The 23,869-nt window shown below is 37.3% G+C and overlaps 2 protein-coding genes across 4 annotated transcripts; one reads left to right on the top strand and one right to left on the bottom strand.

Moving 5' to 3' along the window:
- The first annotated feature begins 284 nt into the window (after positions 1–284).
- On the top strand, positions 285–5,070 carry LOC123514093 (protein transport protein SFT2-like). Its single transcript, XM_045271725.1, is given in 4 exon segments — positions 285–593; positions 1,316–1,467; positions 1,702–1,808; positions 1,811–5,070. Coding segments are annotated over 4 exon segments (681 nt in total). The 5' UTR covers positions 285–344; the 3' UTR covers positions 1,984–5,070.
- A 4,647-nt stretch (positions 5,071–9,717) lies between these two features.
- LOC123514003 (S-antigen protein-like) lies at positions 9,718–22,425 on the bottom strand. Of its 3 annotated transcripts, none has more exons than XM_045271541.1 (5): positions 19,970–22,425; positions 11,414–11,578; positions 10,880–10,961; positions 10,617–10,685; positions 9,731–10,348 (listed from the first exon to the last, which is right to left on the bottom strand). In XM_045271541.1, the coding sequence occupies exons 2-5, from the start codon at positions 11,539–11,541 to the stop codon at positions 10,046–10,048; spliced, it is 582 nt and encodes a 193-aa protein (XP_045127476.1). In that variant the 5' UTR covers positions 11,542–11,578; positions 19,970–22,425; the 3' UTR covers positions 9,731–10,045. The 3 variants fall into 3 exon arrangements, with proteins under 3 accessions (XP_045127478.1, XP_045127476.1, XP_045127475.1); XM_045271540.1 differs by lacking the exon at positions 19,970–22,425 and adding an exon at positions 12,334–12,445 and having other exon boundaries at positions 9,732–10,348; XM_045271543.1 differs by lacking the exons at positions 10,617–10,685; positions 19,970–22,425 and adding an exon at positions 12,334–12,446 and having other exon boundaries at positions 9,718–10,348.
- Between the last annotated feature and the right edge of the window lie 1,444 nt (positions 22,426–23,869).

Raw genomic sequence — 23,869 nt, 5'->3', positions numbered from 1 at the left:
TACCTCCTCCTCCTCCATTCTACACTGCAAATAACAATAAAAGTTTACATTGTAATTTAGCGTAGTCGTACCGCATAACACCGGCGGCAAAATCGGTCATAGTCGCACCTGAAAAAAATAAAGTTGCGCTTATTTCTGATAATCAGGCGACAGAAAAGGCAGATGCGAGGCGTGCTAGTAAAAGGAGAAGGAAGAGAAAGAAGATAAGTCAAGAAATCTAAAAACCTCCAAGCTTGAGAAAAAAATAATAATAATAGGCGGCAGAAGCGACTGGAAACAGGTTTCCCTCAACAGATGGCGGGACGAGCACACTGGTGAGTGGTGACGTCTACATGTAAACAAAAATGACAGAATTAAACCGCGAGCTGCAGGAATATTTATCAAGAGCAGATGGCAAGAGTGAATCCAAGGAGCCTCTCTTACCAACCTCTCTTCCCAAGATCACCAGCATCCCGAAGTTGTCGTCGTGGTTCTCCAGAAACGGAGCCACGGGAGGAGAGAACCTGGTAGACGAGGAGGCTGGAGGGACTTCGCGCACCTCATCTTCCTCCTGGTTCTCCTCAGCCCAATCGGACCCATGCTTCCCCAGTCTGGTGAGGTACCAAGAGATTTGTACGTATTTACGATGGTTCGAATGTATGCAATGTCAGGGTTCTTATATATTCATTTTTCATTGCTTCGTGGCAAAACTCACTCGCCTACCTGGTGGGTGAACCATACACCACCCATAAGGCTCAAGATTAAGGTAAATTTTACAATTATGCTGGCTCTCGCTACAGGTTTATAGTCATCCACCTAAACATAAGTTTTGATAATGAGGTATATAAGCAAGACGTGTGATCATATAATATTGCATGTCTTGAGAAAACTCAAACCAGGAATAAGCAGTATTACTGCAGAAAGCCGTCAGTCTTACTGACACAAAAAAGGTGTGCAGAACTGTTAATGTAGATGTAGATAAATGCTAATAAATAATTTGCATAGGACATGAAAATCCCTATGTACATTAAGTTAGGTTAAGTTTGATTGAGGGTTAGGCATAATTAAAATACATCAATGGTATTATATGTGTAGAACACAAAAATCTCTGCATTTGGGAAAATTTTCCATAAATCTGAGAATTTAAAAAAATTAGGTATTTTTTCCCAAAATCTAGGGTATTTTTCTGATAGCCAGAAATGCTCATTTCGTGTTCTAAACATAATAATACAATTGTTGATGCATTCCTTTTTACGTAATGTTAGAATATTTTTGGAATAAGCTTGAGTGATGTAAAATGCAAAGTTTATTTTTGGTTTTGTTTTTTGGCTCACAGGGACGGAAACAAAGAATCTTGGGTTTCCTGGCATGCGTTGTGATGGGCTTGATATGTTTCTCACTTGCTGCGATGTATTTTCCTGTACTTGTGTTTAAGGCGCGCAAGTTTTCTCTTCTGTTCACGCTGGGCAGCGTTTTCTCTGTGCTAAGGTGAGGATGTCTTACTGATGTTAAGACCAATTAACATATGATGATTATATCTTGAATATGATATGTATTATACAAGTGGTAAGATGGTAACTAATTTTTTTTGTCATATAGTTGCAGTTGTCTTAAAAAATTTGTTTTATATCTCCTGAACTCTACATGATTAAAATAAATCATGATTCAAAAGAAATAGTAAATACAGTAATTTATCATGTTGACTATTTATTTACTTTTCAGTTTTTCATTCCTGTGGGGTCCTATCAACCACCTGAAGCACCTGTTTTCTTCTGAGAGGATAGTATTCACCACGGTGTACTTCGCCTCCCTCTTTGCCACTCTGTACTTCGCCTAAGCTTGCAGTCCACCATATTTACCTCCATTACTGCCATCATCCAAGTAGCAGCACTGCTTTGCTTTGTTCTCAGTAACATTCCAGGTGGACAAACTGGACTCAAATTTTTCTCGAGCATATGTTCCTCCATGGTAAAGACAACAGTGTCCAAAGCTCTGCCAGTTTAGCACTTAAGTGTGTTCATAAACTTTCAGTTAATTTTGTACCTTTTGTGTGAGTGAGTGTCAACATACAAAGTCAGTATTGTTTTCTCATCTGGTTTCTCACTTGGATGAATATCATTTAAAGTCTTCTCCTAAATGTTAATTAGGAAACATATCATAAATGTTATTCTGTACTAAAGTATTTATTGTTGACTTCCTTCATGTATCATTGATGAATATATGGGCTGAATGAATGACCAACTCTACATTTTCATATATACTGTAAGGTACTTGTATATTATAGTCTCTTTATTCTTGAATGGTCAGTGCTTTAACTAGGATAAGGATCAGATCAAGCTTTGAAATATTGTACTCACTGGAAATTTGGCATCATTATAACAAAGATCAGTACTCGGAGATTCATGATTAAGTTGATGAAAGATACACAGATTGGATATTTTGCTGAATGACATCCTATTTTGAGAATATATGTACTATTTTGGAATGCATGAAATGCTCAATCTTGGCATTATCATGGGAATGTAGGTAAGGTTTTTTTTTTATTGATATATTACTATTATTTTTGTTGTTATTAATACTATTGTTATTATTTAGAAATTTTTGTTTTTGAAAATTTTCCTTTCTTTTTAACTCTAGTACTGGGTCACTGTAGTAGTATCAGTATGTGTAGATTCATGGTTTTGATGGACACTGAACAAGATTGCTAAACACTAAATTGGGGTAAAGATATGGAAACATTTTGGCATCATCATTCATGACAATGAATGAAGGTTTGCTCATTTAGACTATTTAAGTGACAAAATTGAGGTGCGATGAAAATAAACATTGATTAAATCTAAAAGGTAATATGGCTAAATTTACAGAGTAACTGTCTCTAATGCCCACTTATAGACAGCATATGAGTGTGCCAACTTCCTGAACTGTAATGAATTAACATCTATAAGTATTTCATGATTAGAATTTTATGCTATGCAGCAATCTCTTAACATGTCAAATATTTGGCATTACTGATCATATGCATAGTACTCCTTTAGTTTTGTGTTAATTATATATGTTATTCTGCAGAGAACAAATAATATATTGTTTCATATTTGGTACTTGTGTAGTCTTGAAGTTATGGAATATTTAACATTACTATCAGAGAACTCATTTACCCAGAACTTGAAACTTGGACAAAATAGATTTCACTCAACTAAACGTACAATGTTCGTAGATGGGGACCTGAAACATCTATGAGTAGTTTTGTCTTCTGATTTAATTCTTTTACTGTTTTCTTTTTGTGGATGTCACTCCACATGTGTAGTAAAAGAGTCCTATTTTAATTGGAAAAAGAATATAGTAATATGAACAGTGTTGTAACTTTGTATTGTAGGATAGAGCACCAAAATCTCTGAGATCCAGCATAGGCACTTCTGTCATTTTTCATAGCAAGATCGTCAGCATGAATTGTAGTTGCATTCATTTGAGAAAAACACAGTAATGAATAACATAACTTTGATGTAGGTTTTTAAGTGACAATTGACTGGTCCCATTATATAATTTTTATGCACTTCCTGTGCTGTAGTATAATTATGAGTCCCATTCATGCTTGCACATACATGTTACACTGGTTTATGGTTACACAGTATCTAGTTGTGTGAAAAATCATTGTACACTATAAAAGGTGTGTATGGATATGTTTTAATTTGTGTATGAGCAATGGTAATTAACCATTCTATATATGTATAATCAACAAATATAGTATATTTATATATAAAGATATGATTTTGCAATTTGAATATGTGTACTCTGTTTAGAATACCAGATGTATGACCTGCAAAGACTGGCATTCCACTAGTAACCAAATCTGCAGTTTAGGTATTATTACTCATGGAAGAAGTACAAATAAAAAGTTTGGATTATCTCGAATATATGCTTCAGTTAAAAATGGTTGGAAAGATCATATGTAAGCTTATAAATGCATAAAACTGTATTGCTAATTCAAAAGTTAGGTTGAGTCTGCTGATAATGCAGCTTGGAAATGTGTGGAAGAAAATTGAGATTGAATGAGATGAATGAGTAAAGAAGCGTATGAAGTGGGCGTATTGCAGGAAGATGAATGTAATTTTTCATGGTAAGTTGTTTGAGGAGATAGACTAATATCTTAATCATTTACTGTTGTGGAAGGATATCTGTGAAGCAAGGTTTGGAAAGAAATTGGCCATTCAGTTATAGGTCATCTGGAGTGAATGCAAAGAGCAAAGTGTGTGAATACTAAAGAGAATGATAAAAAAAAAGTTTCAGTATAATGGAAATTTAGATGTGTGAAGAAATGTACGTATGTACTGATACATAATGGTAGAGTAAGAATTGATGACAGAGTATTTAAAGATGATTTATTGAAATGTTAAAAGGTGAGGAGAAAACTTCTAATGGGATGGAGTGAAGAGTGATGCAGTGTGAAGAGAGGAAGAAAGACTGCACATGATGAGGCTGAATGGAGAATAGTTAGAGGTACACACAACACAAAGTGATACAGTCAATAGAGCTACAAGAAGCTTATTTGCACTTGCTCCAAATCTATGTATGTAGTCTTATCAGACATTTGAAAGATGTAGCAGGGTCAAACAGTTCTGCTTTCAGGCCCTAATATGGAGGGATATGGTTGTGCTTGCACACTTGACACACATATAAGAGTGAACAGTGAAGGTTTATTCTCTCTATCAATACAGGTTCAGCAGTTAGAAATGACTCAGTTTTATTGTAATGAATGTATGTCTTGCTTTGGTAGTGACAGATTTATGAATTTATTATATATGTCAAATGCATTTCTATTGAGATTTGAGATTGACTATTTACATCTTTACCATAGCTCACTGTTTATTATTTCTAATATCAAACATCCAATGTCAATGAAGGTACATACAATTTAACCTTTTGCAGATCTGATATTTCCTTAAGTGTTTGTAGAAATAGAATTTTTAAGATGCAGTAATTCACAATTAATTAGGAGTAGGAATGTATCTTATACAGTGTGTATGTGATTAACATTAACATGTTACTTATTACTTGTTTATACCAATCAATGAGATAAAAATATTGATATAATTAGTATGCATATGATACCTTGCCTTCATTATTGCATGCAGATAGCACAGAATGAGTGCCCAGTCATACAACAGACAAACTGCTAGAAAATAAGATGATATATATATATATATATATATATATATATATATATATATATATATATATATATATATATATATATATATATATATATATATATATGGCACTGTCCCCGAGAAGCCGTCCCGCACGCTCGCCTCCATTTCCGGCTCCCCCTTCGCAGCTCCTCTACCCAGCTGATTTGACGTCACATATGAAGCCACGCTATTGGTCAGAGAGAGAGAGAGAGAGATGATCACGAATATATATATATATATATATATATATATATATATATATATATATATATATATATATATATATATATATATATATATATATATATATATATATATATATATATATATATATGTATATATATATATATATATATATATATACACATATATATATATATATATATATATATATATATATATATATGTATATATATATATATATATATATATATATATATATATATATATATATATATATATTCTCTCCGATGATATATATATGTCACGTGAAATACGATGAAAATAAAATGAGAAATATATGGTGTATAATTTTGTTTTTACGCAGGGGTTCCTTGAGACATAATTTATTTTAAGTGTTACGCAAAGGAAAAAAAGGTTGAGAAACGCTGCCTTATTCGTTACCATACTCTCTCTCTCTCTCTCTCTCTCTCTCTCTCTCTCTCTCTCTCTTTATTCATTATCATATTTTCTCCCCTTATTCGTGATCATGCATATTCTCTCTCTCTCTCTCTCTCTCTCTCTCTCTCTCTCTCTCTCTGACCAATAACGTGGCTTCATAATTATATGTGACGTCAAATCAGCTGGGTGGAGGAGCTGCGAAGGGAGAGCCGGGAATGGAGGCGAGCGCACGGGACGGCTTCTCAGGGCCGATATATATATATATATATATATATATATATATATATATATATATATATATATATATATATATATATATATATATATATATATATATATATATATATATATATATATATATATATATATATATATATATATATATATATATATATATATATATATATATATATATATATATATATATATATATATATATATATATATATATATATATATATATATATATATATATATATATATATATATATATATATATATATATATATATATATATATATATATATATATATATATATATATATATATATATATATATATATATATATATATATATATATATATATATATATATATATATATATATATATATATATATATATATATATATATATATATATATATATATATATATATATATATATATATATATATATATATATATATATATATATATATAAACATGTTTTATTTGCCTTATAAGTTTATTAACACGAGAGAATAGAGGGAAAGAATAGGAGGTAGGGGGCCAGAAGAGCATGGGAGAAATCTTCATAAATTACTCCTGAAAATGTTTCTATGAAATTGCTCGCTACCAACAGTTGGCAGCATCGCCACTGTCCTCCAAAGTCCAAACTTTAACCGCCACCACAACTTCCTCCTTGTATATTCCTTGTTCTCCACCGTGTGTGTGTCTCCACCGTTTGTGTAAGCACTATGCATGCACAGCTTTCACTGCTGATTGGCTGTTACCGTGGCTCAGTTTGTAACCAATCGGATGGTGCTGTAGGTAGGACAATACTGGAGACAGAGTAGTGACAGCAGACAGAGATGAGCGGCTGCATCAGAGCCAAAATAACCCAGTTTTAAATCTATCTTTTATCGGCCTTCGAATTAAAAAAAAAAAAAAAAAAAGCCCGATGCCGATATGCGTCAAAATGCTTAATATCGGCGCCGAAAATCGGCCCGGCCGATAATCGGTCGATCCCTATATATATATATATATATATATATATATATATATATATATATATATATATATATATATATATATATATATATTGCTCACCGCTTCACAACAGATCACTTCCGAGCAGACGCGCCCTAACACAACTCACCTTTTCTTCATAGTAGGAGGCAACAAAGACTTGACAAAGGATCACATCAAAGTTATTGTGTCTTTACACAAGGCAGAGAGGCCAGTTAGAGAAATAGCCAGGATTGTGGATACGACCGTTTCATAAGGAAGGCGGGGTGGCAAAGCCAGAACAGAAAAAGAGGCCTGGGCTAGGACGTAATAAGACTTCATCACACACAAGAAATGTTGTGAAGCGTCAGGCGGATGCTTGTCCTCAAATCACAGTGAGGGAATTAAAAGAACAAAACCCTCAGCTGTTAGGGCAAGTGTTTACGAGGACGGTACAATGCTGCCTGCACGATGACCTTGAGTTCCGCAGCCGCCGCGCTCTCAAGAAGCCACTCATCACACCAAGGCGACTAAAACTTAGAGTTGAATTTGCCACTAAATATCTCCAGTGGGATATGGCAAAATTGCAGCAAGTATTATGGAGCGACGAAGCTGTCTTGGCAAGCATGTGTACCGGCGACTAGGGAGTGACCCACTTGACAAAATTTATATTTCAGACTGAAAAGCACCCTGCTTCAGTTATCATGGTGTGGGAAATTTAGTGTTTTTGCCAAGAAATGAAGACATGAATCAGAACAATTATTTGGAACTTTTATGTGACTTTTTCCCGGGTCTTTTGAAATATGCAACGCTACTGTGTTCATGCAAGATAAAGCTCCATGTCACAGGGCAAAATTCGTCCAGACATGGCTTCAGGACTGCCAGATTGACTTTTTGGAGGACTGGCCACCCAATTCCCCCAATCTGAACCCTACTTAATAACATCTGGTCCATCATGAAGAGGCGCATGCAGAGAAGGGATATTTCCGACATAACGAAGCTGCGGACTGCCATCAGGGAGCAATGGCATAATCTAAATCAAATAACAGTCAATAACCTGGCTGAATCTCTTTCTTCACGGCTTCAAAAGTGTATAAGAAGGAGGGGAAAGCCCATCAATTACTAGTTTCCTTGTAATCATTATAGTATTTTTGTTTTCTCCATTCTAAGTGCATTCTAGCACGTGGTGTCACGGCGAACAATTCATTGGCGCGTAGTGTAATGCGGGGGTTAAAAAAATCATTATGAAGATTTTCAATTTTTCTTTTCTATTTTTTTTCCATGTGGTAGTGGTAGCTGAATTATACAACACTGGTTATAATTTTGAATTGTTTTTATATCAAGATTAATTCACTATGCATTCAAATAAATTTAATTAGAAAAAAAAAAACCTCACTGATTGAATAATAACAAGTGAAATTTCCCTCCCCACAATCACATTCGTTTTCTCTTACAATCCAGCTCACTGGAGAGAGGATGTATCATTCACTACAAATGAATACAAGAAAAAAAAAAAAAAGATAATTATATAGTATAATCCACTACAGCCTTACTACAATTAGCATGCAGTGACACGCGCGACGCGATCTGTTCGTAGTTCCACACAAAAAAATATTCACTTAACTTATCTTTAGGACCGCAATGCACTGTTTATAGGGAGAAGTGTACCAGGTAATGACACTTTCCCTTCCATTGTAATCTTTCAACATCACCGCCAACACAAAACATCACTTTTATTGATTTCACTAAAAACACACACATGGATCATGCACAGAGAGGGTAGTCGTCTCTATCTGCTCGGGGGGAGAGTGGAACCAGACTCAGTAAGCAATTTAATGATATATATATATATATATATATATATATATATATATATATATATATATATATATATATATATATATATATATATATATATATATATATATATATATATATATATATATATATATATATATATATATATATATATATATATATATATATATATATATATATATATATATATATATATATATATATATATATATATATATATATATATATATATATATATATATATATATATATATATATATATATATATATATATATATATATATATATATATATATATATATATATATATATATATATATATATATATATATATATATATATATATATATATATATATATATATATATATATATATATATATATATATATATATATATATATATATATATATATATATATATATATATATATATATATATATATATGTTTATATATAAAGCTACGTTAAAATTTCAGGAGCGAGTATGCGCCTAATCTGTTCGGGGAGGGGAGAGTGGAACCGGACTGCCTGGGAAGTAGACTTCCAGGTCTTTCTCACAGTCAACTCCCTGGCTGGTCCTGTTTCCTCCCCCTCCCAAGATTATTGGTAGTCGTAACAATAGGGCTGGTGTGGAGTAATTAAAAAGTTATTTGATTGGCATTACTATTGAAATTACATTAATGAGAAGCATTCTTCCGAACAGTTCAGTTCTCCCTCTACCGACTGGAGTGAAAAATTCGCGTTAAAACTTCTGATTACATAGTGATTGAATATAGTGTTTTTAATTCACGGCTGGCTACCATCTCTCTTTCTCCCAAAACATCTGTTTGTACGTCTGTATGTCTGTATGTATGTGATATGCCCATATATATATATATATATATATATATATATATATATATATATATATATATATATATATATATATATATATATATATATATATATATATATATAATTCAATTTTTGAGGTCATACTTTTCTTTGCCCGCTTGTAGGTAGCAAACTGCAAAGAGTGAGTCACTGGTTCCTGCTTATTGGCTGACTTGATCTTAAATCCCGATTCCACAGACAGTAGGAATAAGTCATGATATCCATAAGTCTGGCAATATTCACTCAATTTTCTGCAGATGAACAAGTTTGTCAATTATTATTATCATTCATTTCCCTCAAATTTCCAATTTTGACTTTGATTTCTTTTCTGTGGTTTATATAGTCGTCAGGAACTCCCTTCTATTGCTTTTTGGCTTCTTTAATCTTTCTGGCCTCTTCAGCCTTTTTGGCTTCATCAGTCTTTCTGGCCTCTTCAGCTTTCTTGGCTTCATCAGTCTTTTTGGCCTCTTCAGCCTTCTTGGCTTCATCACTCTTTCTGGCCCCTTCAGCTTTCTTGGCTTCTTGAGCTCTTCGTGCCTCCGCCTCCTTCGCCAAGATGTCCAGAGCATTCTCCGCCTCCTTCACCTTCGCTTTCAGGGCCTCCTCATTCTTAGTAGCTTGCGCGATCTGACGCTTTAGGTCTTCGACCATTTTATCTTTCTCCTGTAAGAGAGAGAGAGAGAGAGAGAGAGAGAGAGAGAGAGAGAGAGAGAGAGAGAGAGAGAGATGTAAAAATCAGTTTGGAAAATTTATATCTAAGTTTTCTTATAAAAGGTAATTCTCGATAAAAAAAAAAAATCCAATGCTCTAAGGAGAAAAAGAAATGTATAAAATCAGTTGAAGAAGTAACATTTAGAGAAATATGTCAGCCAGCACAACACTTGGGCGGAGCACGATATGACTGGTTAAGAAACCATTCTACTAAACTTACTGGGAGTTGGTCTGCCTTCTTCTTCAGTTCCCCAATTTTTATCTGAAGCTCGTTTATCTTCTTGTTTAGCTGACAGAGAGATATGACATCAATAAGCAATATAGACTATAATATTCATTGTATTGGCATAGACAGGCCACAGCTTCCTACACAAAATCATACCTCCACGGGATCACAATACGTATCACCCAAAACACAGCATTATAATAAGTCAATTATATCATGTTACTCTAATTATTCTAATATAGTAAGTGTTCACTAACCGTAGTTTCGCTCTCGTCGCACGTCGTTAAAGAGTGCTTCAGTTCATTCACACTCAATTTGCAAGCCTTGAGATAGGTTTCCCTGTAACACGCATAACAATACAATGAGTGGCGCCCTTGGAGCACTACAGGTTATACATGAACATACACATTTACTGGGTCCGAAAATTCTAATATTCTATCAATTCGATTATTTATTTGTTTTCGTTATTTCCTTATTTATTAATTTTTTAAGAAGACATACCGCGATAACTATAACATATGAACTTGAGGAGAAAAAAATCTTTATTGCTCTTCCCAAAAGAATTAGTGGAAATAACTTGAGAGAGAGAGAGAGAGAGAGATAGATAGATAGATAGATAGAGAGAGAGAGAGAGAGAGAGAGAGAGAGAGAGAGAGAGAGAGAGAGAGAGAGAGAGAGAGAGAGAGAGAGAGAGAGAGAGAGAGAGAGAGAGAGAGAGAGTAACCATGAGAGGAATTTTAATGACAACTAACACTATTTACCAAACCAAAATTATGCAGTGTTTCCCTTACGTTTCGTTGACGTAGATGAAGGTTTGGTTCAATCGGACTAGCTGATCCTTGAGATATTTGTTGCTGTAGCCAGCGAGGATGAGCGTGATCACCAGCAATGCCACCAGGAAGTGGAGAAATCGCTGCATTATTATTTCAGTGTGATGGCTCCGGACAGGCAGCAATCTGGGAATGTGTGAAGAGGAATCCGTAATGATAGCAACGGTAGCAATTATATATGCAAAAAAAAAAAAAAAAAAAAAAAAAAAACCGATGCAAACAAAGTAATGGTAATGATAGTGATAGTATAAGAAGTAAACAAATGATATGCTGGTTATGAAAGCAATATAAATATTTTCTTTTCCTATTTTTAATGACATGGTTAAAAAAGAAGAGAATTTTAAATGTCTATGAAACTGACATTACTTTTTTTTACTATCATTAGATTTCTTATTCATCTAGTTATCAATTACATTTCAGGTTGCGGGGGAGGGGCAGACAAGTTTAGCTGGCTTCCTATACCGATTCTTTTTTTCCCTCTCTAGCATTTCCCCTGAGTCATTAATTCAGCTCGCATTCGCATTTCTACATTATGACCACTCGCTGCAGAGACATGCGGTGAAGACAAATCATGTTTTCGAGCGCGTACGTAACAAGTACTGAGGTAATATATTTGAAAATGTACGGTATGTTTACATTGCATATCAACACATTTCTACTCTCATTAAGCAAAATCAGGTTTCAAATAGTGTTTTCTAGCTTCTAGTGATAGTTTCACAGATTTTGGACTATCAATGAGAGAGAGAGAGAGAGAGAGAGAGAGAGAGAGAGAGAGAGAGAGAATAGCATTCGTGAGGTCCCTTCATGACCTTCGAGGAACGTTCTTATGACAGCCAATAACATTACACGCTTCAAAAACGTACTCTGAGACTTCAACTCACCTCACTCTCGTGACTGGTGTATACAGTATGATCAAGTGTGGAAGAGCAAGTGACCGTACAACCGAGCACTACCAAAATGCCACGCGATAAACAATCCACACCTGTTACACGCAACAGGTGTTTGTCTCCTCCCACATATAAGAGATCAGCTGATAAAAGGTAGATGCCAGGGAGCTGCATAAAGAAGTAACGGTACTATATAGGTGACAACGAACATCGTTTGCTATTCGTTTATTTATTTATTTATTTTTTAATCAGTATGTATACTATGGAGAGGAAAGGAGGATTGTAGAAATAATTCTTACACTTTTCAACTCTCTCTCTCTCTCTCTCTCTCTCTCTCTCTCTCTCTCTCTCTCTCTCTCTCTCTCTCTCTCTCTCTCTCTCTCTCTCTCTCTCTCTCTCTCTCTCTCTCTCTCTCTCTCTCTCTCTCTCTCTCTCTATATATATATATATATATATATATATATATATATATATATATATATATATATATATATATATATATATATATATATATATATATATATATATATATGTGTGTGTGTGTGTGTGTGTGTGTGTGTGTGATACTTGAACAAAAAGTTTCATTCATAGAATAAGACAACTCTGTTGCCTCAGTAAGTCCAAACGAGAACTCCCGAGCTCTCAAGATATGGTTCCATACTTCACACAAACTTACCACGAGATACTATCATGGAATCCCTCCAGTATTTTACAACTAATAGTATAAAACATGGAATATCTTGGGAAAGAAGTTCTAAACACATGTACAGTATACACATGGCCGGCACACATGTGTGTTTGTCAAGCTGCCAGGTGATTTATCACCACACCAGACGCTTATTTTTTTGTGTGCATGGCAAACAATGGCAAAATTAGGGTAGGTACATAGTAATGATATTTAACATTTGGATCAGGAACATACATTCTAAAACGCTTTGTATTCTCAAAAGAACTATATTTTCAATGGTCACAGAGGTGATCTGTCGGATTTTGTAGAGTATTTTTCTATTGATACAGAATCCCTACTAATCTTTCACTACAGGCACGAATATAACTAATCTTGAAAACGATGAATTTCAAGAGAAATAAACATGATGGAGATGAAACACTGAAAAGTTTTAGAATGCAGATGAAGATTCAAACACATATAAGTTTGAGTGAGCTCGGGGTAAATCGTACTATTAAAGCGGGTTCACACGTGCTAATTTGCGACTGAAATTTTACGACGGTAGTTTCCGACACAAATTCAGTGTCTAGCGACTGGAGAAACCAATCGTAAAACAAGGCCAACATGTTGGTCTTGTTAATCGATTTGTGACTTTATTTACGTCGTGACGTCACGGACTAAGCTTTGAAAACGTGGTCTCCATATATAGAGAAGATTATGTTAGACACACATCTGGGACCCCAGAAATGAATTATTCAGTAAAAAAGGCTTGCGCACGCAGATCATCGTTCGACGAAATAACTGCCGCTCTATAAGAACTGTTTCCTTCAATGAAGGGTGTTGATGGAGGTGAGGATTGAAGACTTGTCAGGATTGAATTTGGTCGCAATTGTGCATAGTCTACTAAGATTACCTATTTTTTTTATGAGAAATGTAGGCTAATTTAGAGTGTGGTAGACGCTCCTTTCTTTCTACTTCGCCATGGACGTATCCACAGGCATTTTCTTATCTGTTGACTCATCTGATACGCCAAAAGAGCAACCACAGCTTCAGCATCGTCACTGGAGGAAGACATCTTGGCGGGTAGCTGTTTGTTTACATTCACTTTCCGCCAAGGCGCCAACTATAGTCGATACTTTCCAGGCGCCACGTGTGACACTTTCCGACCAGAAGGGATGAATCGGAAACTCTACGTACGTAAAATTTGAGTCACAAATTGTCACGTGTGAAGCAGCCTTAACTTTTATCTATCAGTATCTCATACCATGTTAAATATTTATACGGTATACACTAGAGATGTATCGATACCATAATTTTGACCGATGCCACAAAATTTGGCCGATACTACTACCGATTCCGATACTACGAGTACTATTGATACTGAAAACAGTGCATTGCAAACCAGTCTATACGATTGTTGCCGACAGTCATATGTATGTTTTTTTTTTATTATTATTATTATTATTATTATTATTATCATTATTATAATTATAATTATAATAACAATAATAATAATAATAATAATAACAATTATTATTATTATTATTATCACTATCATTATTATTATTATTATTATTATTATTATTATTATTACTATTTGATTAGGTTAGGATAGTTGTGATGTTTGATTAGATTAGGTTATATTCGATTATTTTACATAAGTTAGATTAATGATGTTAAGACAAATTAAAAGTTATCAAAAATAACAAGGGTGGTCACGAACAAACATTTACTCTGCAATCTAGATAGCACACTGTCCATATAAGGAAATAGCCAATCTTTATTAATTTATTTGTATCATATTTTCTGACCGTGAAAAAAGACTATATACGTATAGACCCTTATTTGTCCAGTTTGAACAATCTATAGGGAAATAATAAGTCATACTGAATGTTATAGTTTCCAATATTTTGTCCACAGACGGAAAATCCGTGACGTACATCACTTATAAGTACCGATAAAGCTCGTATAATCATCACCCGCACGTTGAGTAGCTTGCCGCCCACTATTGTCCTCATGAATTTTATTTGGATATTGCTTCCCAAGAATTTTTAGTTGCCAAATGCATATGCATTTCAACAACATTTCCAGTGTAATATTACCACATGAGCGAAAGACACTAACAGTGCGTAGAACATCCGGCCCGATGAAGCACACACACACACACACACACACACACACACACACACAACTAGGAATAACAATTATCTCTGTCTTTCTTGTGTTTTTTTTTTTTAAGATGTTCACCATTCTTTATTTCAGTAACAATCACTATGTGTAATAGCAGCTACCACTGCTATTTCGAAAACATCAGAGAGAGAGAGAGAGAGAGAGAGAGAGAGAGAGAGAGAGAGAGAGAGAGAGAGAGAGAGAGAGAGAGAGAGAGAGAGCGTTTTCCTTGTTTTAATGAAAATATTTGCTATTCAGGAACATGTACTACATTTTTTTTAATGCAAGAGGGAGAGCTGCCAAGGGCAACAAAATATTAGAAAAAAAAGGCCCATTGGAACTGCAGTCTCCCTAAAAGATTGGAAAGAATTAGCCGAAAGCCAGGGACAAATGTCTTGACACCTCTCTCTTAAAAGAAGTCAAGTCGTAGGAAGATGGAAAGACAAGCAGGTAGGAAGTTCCAGACTTTACCAGTGAAAGGTATGATTGACTGAGAATAATGGTTAACTCTTGTATTAGAGGGTTGGACAAAATAGGGATGAAAGGAAGAAGAAAGCCTTGTGCAGTGAGGCCGTAAGAGGAGGGATGGCATGCAGTTAGCATGAAAATATCGATAAAAGATAGAAAGGGATGCAACATTTCAGCGGTTAGAAAGAGGTTGAAAACAGTGACTGTCAGTCAGAGGAAGGGAGTTGATGAGACGAAAAGCATATACTGAGTATACTAAACTTTCAGTTACGAATCATTATATACAAAACTTTAAAGCTGGTTCTGGGTGTGCCTTCCGAGCGGCGTGGTGACACTGTGCTAGAATGTTTCTTCACTAAAACTGCACTGTTGTGTTTTATCTTAAATTGAGATTATCAATATCAATTCAAGCTTCATCCAGTCAGGTGACACTGCCCTGGAATATTTTGCCTTACTTAAAACTGCACTGTTACGTTTGGCCTTAAATTGAAGTATGAGTGTTCCTAAGTGCTTAACCTGGGAGCCATTGTATGATGATTCTGTTACTCTAGCATCTGAATCATTTGCAATATTTTTAAAGATGGCAGAACAGAAGTTGAGAAGCAACATATGCCATTGTATTCAAATAAATGTCTTTGATTACTAATACGAATATACCGCTGTTATTTATAGTCTACCATTCAGAAGAATTAAAATCCTATAGATAACAAGCAAAACATGATAAAACTGGTAAATCTTAACTCACGTACACACAGCAGACTGTAGTGTGCCTGTTTATATACAAATACACACCATCCATCTATCCGCCCACCCGCCCACCCAACCACACACACACAAAGAAATAATAAAAAGAAAAAAAAATACACATAAACAAAGATAAATACACAAGTGTTTAGTATGCGAGTGAGCAAGATGTAGGCGGTCATGTCTCTCTCTCTCTCTCTCTCTCTCTCTCTCTCTCTCTCTCTCTACTACTACTACTACTAACACAGCGGCCACACCCAGAGCAGCTTACAGGACGAAGTCGAGACACTGCGTCAGGAAGTAAAAACACTAAAACTGAATCAAGATATATTGCAAAAGGCAAATCAAGATCTGCAAACCATGGTCGCAGCCCTTCACGTAACATTGAAAGAAGAAATGACCAGCATGAAAGCGCTACTCATGGAACTGGCCAGCCAAACCAAAATAACATCTCAGGCTACGGCAGCTCCCGGACCCAGCACGCATATGGATGTCGACGATACACCACAACAAACGAAGATTCCAGCATAACATACAAACAAACCACTGCCGAGAGGAGAAGCGTCGAATACGACAGATAAGGCCACGCTCAGGAAGGACAACACCAACGATGACCTGATCAACCACGCACACCTGCCACCATCATTACCCAGCTCGCCGCCACTCCACTCAACCAGCCCGCCACAACAACTTCCTCAGCAGCTGCCGCACCTGTCCGCCAAAACGAAGCAGGCGCTGCCTCCACAACACAGTACAACAAGCAAGGATCTGACAAACACCTGCTACCTGCGTCGCTCAGCTCGCCGCCGCCCCTCTCAATCAGCCCGCCGCAACAACCTCCTCAGCAGCCGCCGCACCCGTCAACCAACATAACGCAGCAGCCTTGCAAAACACTTTCTGAACATTCTAACAAAAACACTAAGTGCCCATCCAAAATTTTGTGATATTGATAAATAAACAGAAATGTACATAATTTCATGCACTAAACCCTAGTCATTTCCATTTCCATGTATGTAAATATAGAAATCACAATAACAATGTATATATGATTTCTTTCGCAATGTTAAACTGATGAGACTGGCCAAGTGCAAAAACAGTCTCTTTCACATGTATTGTACGTACCTATTACATCTTGTGAATAAAAGTTAAGAAGAAGAATCTCTCTCTCTCTCTCTCTCTGTAACAGGACCCCAAGTCCATTACCGACCTGTCTCGTACACGTAGGGTAGCAGTGATGACTCATTAGCAAGAATTATATTCTATTATGCTGGGGTCAAATTACAGCTTTTTTTTTTTTTTACTACGACGCCCCCGACGGTCGTACAGGCCAGCTGCAGTTTTCTGCGACTGCATACGACTGTCGTAACGGTTGGGAATATTTCAGTGCAAGAAGAACACGCAAAACGAAGGCCGTCCACCTTCGTGGGGGTCTTAAGGTGGATAACTGGATGTTCACTCCTGATGTCGGAGGCGGCCCCTCTATATTAATGTCCAACGGGCCTGCGATGTGTAAGGATGTCCCAAAGAGATCTTGGGACATCATACCCTTCCTCTGTCCCATCGTCTTCGGTGGATAAACTGGGGCTAGTTTTTTTTTTTTTTTTTTTTTTTTTTAACAGGCGACAACGCACGAGCGGTCACACTGGTCACGACGATTCTAGCGACAACGTTTTCGTGCGTTGCTGCCAAACATATGTTCAAAGACCAGTCGTAACTCCGTATTTTAACGATTTTTGACTCGTTCGATGTCGAACGATGTCGTTTGCAGCACGTATAACATCGTATCTCTCTATAACGTCATCGTACGCCCGATGAAATGGCTTTGCCTGTCGCGAATCTCTTCCCGATAGTCGAATGCAGCGCTCGATTGTCGTAATGCTTCTACGATGTCGTGTGACAACAAAGACATCTTATACGACATCGTACGATATCGCCGCATTAACGTACGACTTGACTCACGACATCTTATGACAAAACAAAAGTTGTTAAAATGACGTCATTGCTACCGGCGACAGCCCCGCCCTCCTACAACCGTCGGGGACGTCGTAGTAAAAAAAATAAATAAATCAAAAAATAAGATAAAATAAAAAATAAAATAAAGCTGTAGTGTGACCCCAGCATTACTACGCACCATGGATTCCATACGCTAGACTGAAACCAAACTAAACTTAAAATAATTTGGCATCATCACCAATTTATTTTTATCGCAATAGAGCATCCAAATTCTGATTAACAAAACAATTTGCAGGGTGAGATACACGATGTAATAAATTCTTTTAAGTATTGGTAGTATCGGCAGAAAATAAGCCGATACCGATACCGCTACTCATTAAATTGGGCCGATACTGCCGATACCGATACATCGGTACATCTCTACTATACACCCTCTCACAACTTATACGCTACATCTCCTCCTACTCCTAGCCATTTTACCTTCCAGTATCACAACACATAGATAAAACATAAATATATCTTCAAAATATCACGTATATCTGCCTAATATTCACATTCAATACCTTACCAACAAGATCACGCTACATTTAAGATTACGAAACATATTATATATATATATATATATATATATATATATATATATATATATATATATATATATATATATATATATAATGTCTGAATTTACATTGGATGCCACAAAAATCTTAATTGTCTTCCCTCCAATCCACTACAGGTAAGTACCATAGGAAGAAAGGCAGTAGTTATCTTGGTTCACCGGCATCGTGCGTGTGATTCGTGTCCACTCTCTGACCTTAGTTTTGCCTACACAGCTCTCTTAATAAATAATATAATTCTTAACGAGTTTGTACGGTTCATCCCCTTGTTTGGTACTTCCCCCCCCCATCATCCTACACATATTAAGAGGTATGTCACATAACTATCTACCCAGACAAGTAAAAATTTACATTAATAAGGATATTACACTTAATTCTGTACCAAAGTGAATTCATCAGAGCAAAGATTAGCTAATGTAGGCAGAGAATATAGCGGCAAGAGGCTGAGGTCCATAAACATGTGACACAGAAAGGAAGACTGAGTTGCTGAAGTAATGAAGATAAGGAGTTAAGAGTAAGCTATAGTCGGAGAGTCGGCAACAGCAATAGCCAAACGCAGAGTTGGAAAACGGAAATGATTATTGCAGATACGTTCCCATCAAACTGATGTGTATTCGCTGTTCCCAGGAATGAATGTAGTGTACTTATTGTTTTATTTATCAATAGGATGAAGCAGCTGTTGTGGGAGTTCTAAACTTGTGCAGATGTAATGATTTCAAGTATGCTTACAGTGGAAGTGACTGCTATAAGTGCAGCATGCTCGTTTTCCGAGATATATTGCCTCTTGATTACATCCATATATCTCCAGACTAGATCAGGCTCAGCGTACCCAAAGCGTGATGGCAAGCTAGTATGTATTCTTGTGTGTGTGAGAGAGAGAGAGAGAGAGAGAGAGAGAGAGAGAGAGAGAGAGAGAGAGAGAGAGAGAGAGAGAGAGAGAGACTCACAGAGCAATAACCAGGAACAAGGCAGACATTGTGTTCGTGTGAGACATTCCTGGACGACAACATACCTCCAAGCTACGCCCGCGTCCGGGGTTACTCGCCCTGGATAATGAAAGACCGCTCCACACGGGGAGGTGGTGTGGCCTTCTGTTATAGTGTGTTAACGTTCAGGTGGTAGACCCACGAACATGCCCAGAGACCTGGAATTTTGGAAAATAATAGACAGTGTGGGTAGAAGTGTACTGTGCATTGGCTGTTATCGTCCTCAAGGCGCAGCGCTACCTCACAGAAAACCTGGACCTAATGTTGATGGCCAACCAGTGTGAGGGAGTAATAATTGTAGGTGACAACCCACACACAGTGCACGCTTCATTTAACACGCTACTGGTGGTCACCTTCCCCACTCATGTCTCTGGGTCATCTCTTGACCCTGTGGTGACCGATCTCCTCCCCAGTGATGTTCAGTGTTCACCCTTGGACTTTATAGGCACCTCAGATCATGTGGCTGTCATCACCAAAGTCCACTTCAGACGGCAACGTGAGGAGAGCTTCTCCCGCACTCTGTGGAAGTAGGAAGCCACAGACTGAGGAGCTTTACAGGGGGACCTGAGAAGGACGAACTGAGGAGCTGTTGAGTGGAGATGTCAACCAGCAGGTGAAGCTCTGAGCTGCTACTCACCTTACCTAAGAGCGCTGAGTACCATACTCCTCTCACACCACCAAGCCCTCTGACCAGCCCTGGTTTAGACCTGCGTGCCGAGAAGCCTCTGATGACAAATACCGGGCATGGAAAGCCTGCAAGAGGCATCCGACGTAGGGCAACAAAAGACGTCACAGAGCAGCCTCCCTGAGAATGAGGCACACTCAAGAGTGGGTCTCAAAGCAATGGAAGGAGGACCTCAGAAGGAAGCTCCATGGCAGACAGGTGGGCATGAAGAGGTGGTGGGGCATTGTGAAAGACCAGCAGGGTGAGGAGAGAGGTGCCAAGGTGCCAGCATCCCATCCTTTTTGCAGGATGATGGCAGTCTGGCCCACTCAGCACATGATAAGGCCAACCTCCTGGCGAAACACTACTGGAAAAATGAGCGTGCCCGACCCTGAGAGGACACCAGCAACGATGCCTCACACCATAAAGGACATACTTCTGGAAGTTAAAACGAGTGAATCCGAAGTGAGGAAATAGCTTCTAGAAGTGGACGAAAATAAAGCGACAGGGCTGGACAATATAAGCCCTCGCTTACTCGCGTGACCACTTGCCTTACTGTACACTTGGTGCTTTGAGCTGGATATTGAAGGCACCTTCGACCGGGTGTGGCACAAAGCCCTGATCACTAAAATTCATGCAACTGGCATCAATGGTGCACCCTATCTCTGCTGGAGGATTACCTCAGCAACAGACACCTGAGAGTGACCGTCAGTGGCTGGGAGTCAGAGGTGCAGCCCATCAAGGCAGGTGTACCACAGGGAAGTTGCCTCGGCCCTCTGCTGTGGAACATCTACATCAATGACCTGATGCACCTCATCCCCAGCACCAGGGCTTATGCTGATGATGTAACTCTGACTAAGAGTTACCAGGCAGAGGAGGAGTCTGAAGCAGCAAGGCAGCTGGAGGACAGGCTGAGCCGCATCATGGCCTGGAGCTGCTCCTCGTCTCAAGGTCATGCTCAGCCATGCGCATAAACTTCAACAGGGCAACACTTTCACCACAAGAGGAGGTAGAGGTGCTGGGGGTCACCTACGACCAAGGGTTGATCTTTAGGACCCACACTGAGTGCCTTGCCAGGGCAGCCTCCGGGAAGTTTGCCTCACTCCGAAGAATGTCGTGGTTGCTGGATGGTGAGGGGCTGGAGTAGCTCTATAAAGCACAAGTAAGGTCCTCCTTGAAGTTCTCGTGCCTTGCATGGGTTCTGGACAAAGTACAGAACCGAGCAGCTAGGCTTATCAGGGACGGTGCCGGGCAGCAGCCATGACTTCACACTCTCCAGCATCGCCGTGACGTGGCAGGGCTTACGGTGATGTACAAAGTGCAGGTGGAAAGAATGAGCCACATGCAGGAGCTACATCTGCCTGCATGCTCCCCTCAGGTCACCACCAGCATGGTCACCCAGACACGTGGTGAGCTCTTGCTGACCCGATGCAGGACGTGGCATCACCAGAGACAATATATTAACTCGTGTGAGAGGAAATGGAGCACTCAGTTGGTCTCACAGGAGATAAACCTCAGTGACACAAACACTCAGACATTTGAAGTGAAACTGAACAATTGGTTACTGAGGCAAGGGTGAATCGTGTACAATGAACGTAGTATATTCGGTATTGTTATAATGTAAGTTATTGTTGTACATATAGAATGTAATATATATCACCAGGATCAGATTTTAATGTAGGTTGCACTAACCCTGTAACCTTTAGTCTGTAAAATCAACATTCTTATGTAATGTAGAAGCTGTTTTCCCTGTACATTTGATCAGTATAAATAAATAAAGAGAGAGAGAGAGAGAGAGAGAGAGAGAGAGAGAGAGAGAGAGAGAGAGAGAGAGAGAGAGAGAGAGAGAGAGAGAGAGAGAGAGAGAGAGAGAGAGAGAGAGAGAGAGAGAGAGAGAGAGAGAGAGAATTGGCCACTCTTGTTAGGGATTTGATTGGTATTACAAGGTTGTGCCAAATTGTTGAAGTCAACAACTCATTTCATATCATTCTCTCTCCAATAATAATAATAATAATAATAATAATAATAATTAAATTCATTATATAGTTATCGATATTATTAATAATATAATTACATTATGTAAGTCATAAGTGCAAAATTCTACTCTAAGATAAGTGTATTCAATCATGATAGATGAAAATTGAAGCCACACTCCATAGACTTACATAGCCTATGTAATCTTGACTGTTGCCACATAATTTACCATAATCAATTCACAAAAAAGTATAATTCTATATGTGCTATTATAAAATTACAACTAATCATGCATGTATGGTGCACATATATACTCTTCTACAAAGGAGAGCCACATGATATTATTGACAAAAGTAAATGTAAAGATGGTTTCAGAAGTTGTCATCATATCTGTAACAAGGATACATTCCAGTGACAAAACTTTTAAATGATACAAATTTAATCTCATCACAGCTCCTAACACCTCCATAACTCCCACACTTTAGAATACTAACAGATCTTCAAAATAAATAATTTGCACAAAAAATAACAATAACAACTATAAAAACTATGAACTTCCATTTAAGATGGGAGAAATATTAGCTGCTCATTACCTCTTACATAGAAACAGCAGCTCCCCTTATCATGCTGAGGCACTATGAATCTATCTAGGTAACAGAATAACAATGCTAGTATTTTTATACTTCCTGTCTGCTGCTATGTAACTGTGTGTGTGTGTGTGTGTGTGTGTGTGTGTGTGTGTGTGTGTGTGTGTGTGTGTGTGTGTGTGTGTGTGTGTGTGTGTGTGTATTTACCTATTTGTGTATTACAGGGCCCGAGCTAAGCTCTCTGTGTCTTGCCTCCTTGGCCACTCCTGTCATCTCTCTTTTTCATCTGATTGACACACACTGCGTCAACGACATCACTGCTCAGTTTATTCCACTTATCAATACTACAATGCGGGAAACTGTACTTTCTCACGTCATTTAGACAGATGTCTTTTATTAGTTTTTTTCCATGTCCTCGGAGATGATTATTTGTGGTCACCTTTTATCAACTCTCTGTCCAATATGTCAATCTTGTGTGTGTGTGTGTGTGTGTGTGTGTGTGTGTGTGTGTGTGTGTGTGTGTGTGTGTGTGTGTGTGTGTGTGTGTGTGCATTATCTAATTGTATTTACCAAGTTGTGGTTTGCGAGAGGGAAGTAATCTTATAGTATAACGTCTCTATATTCATTATCCAGTTTCTTCTTAGAAGCACAGATATTTTGGCATTCACAGTTTCCTCACTAAGCTTGTTACATTTGTTCAC

This window comes from Portunus trituberculatus, chromosome 37, assembly GCF_017591435.1.
Source record: "Portunus trituberculatus isolate SZX2019 chromosome 37, ASM1759143v1, whole genome shotgun sequence".
In the NCBI taxonomy this organism is placed as follows: Eukaryota; Metazoa; Arthropoda; class Malacostraca; order Decapoda; family Portunidae; genus Portunus; species Portunus trituberculatus.
This window is presented reverse-complemented; position numbering and strand designations above follow the sequence as displayed.

What these genes read in the sequence shown, in the direction of transcription:
- LOC123514003 (XM_045271541.1), bottom strand. Translation starts at nt 11,541, where the DNA reads ATGCAGCGATTTCTCCACTTCCTGGTGGCATTGCTGGTGATCACGCTC. An exon ending in TTCATCTACGTCAACGAAAC is followed by an intron (nt 10,962 to 11,413) that starts GTAAGGGAAACA and finishes TGCGTGTTACAG; the next exon opens with GGAAACCTATCTCAAGGCTT. An exon ending in AGAAGGCAGACCAACTCCCA is followed by an intron (nt 10,349 to 10,616) that starts GTAAGTTTAGTA and finishes TCTCTCTTACAG; the next exon opens with GAGAAAGATAAAATGGTCGA.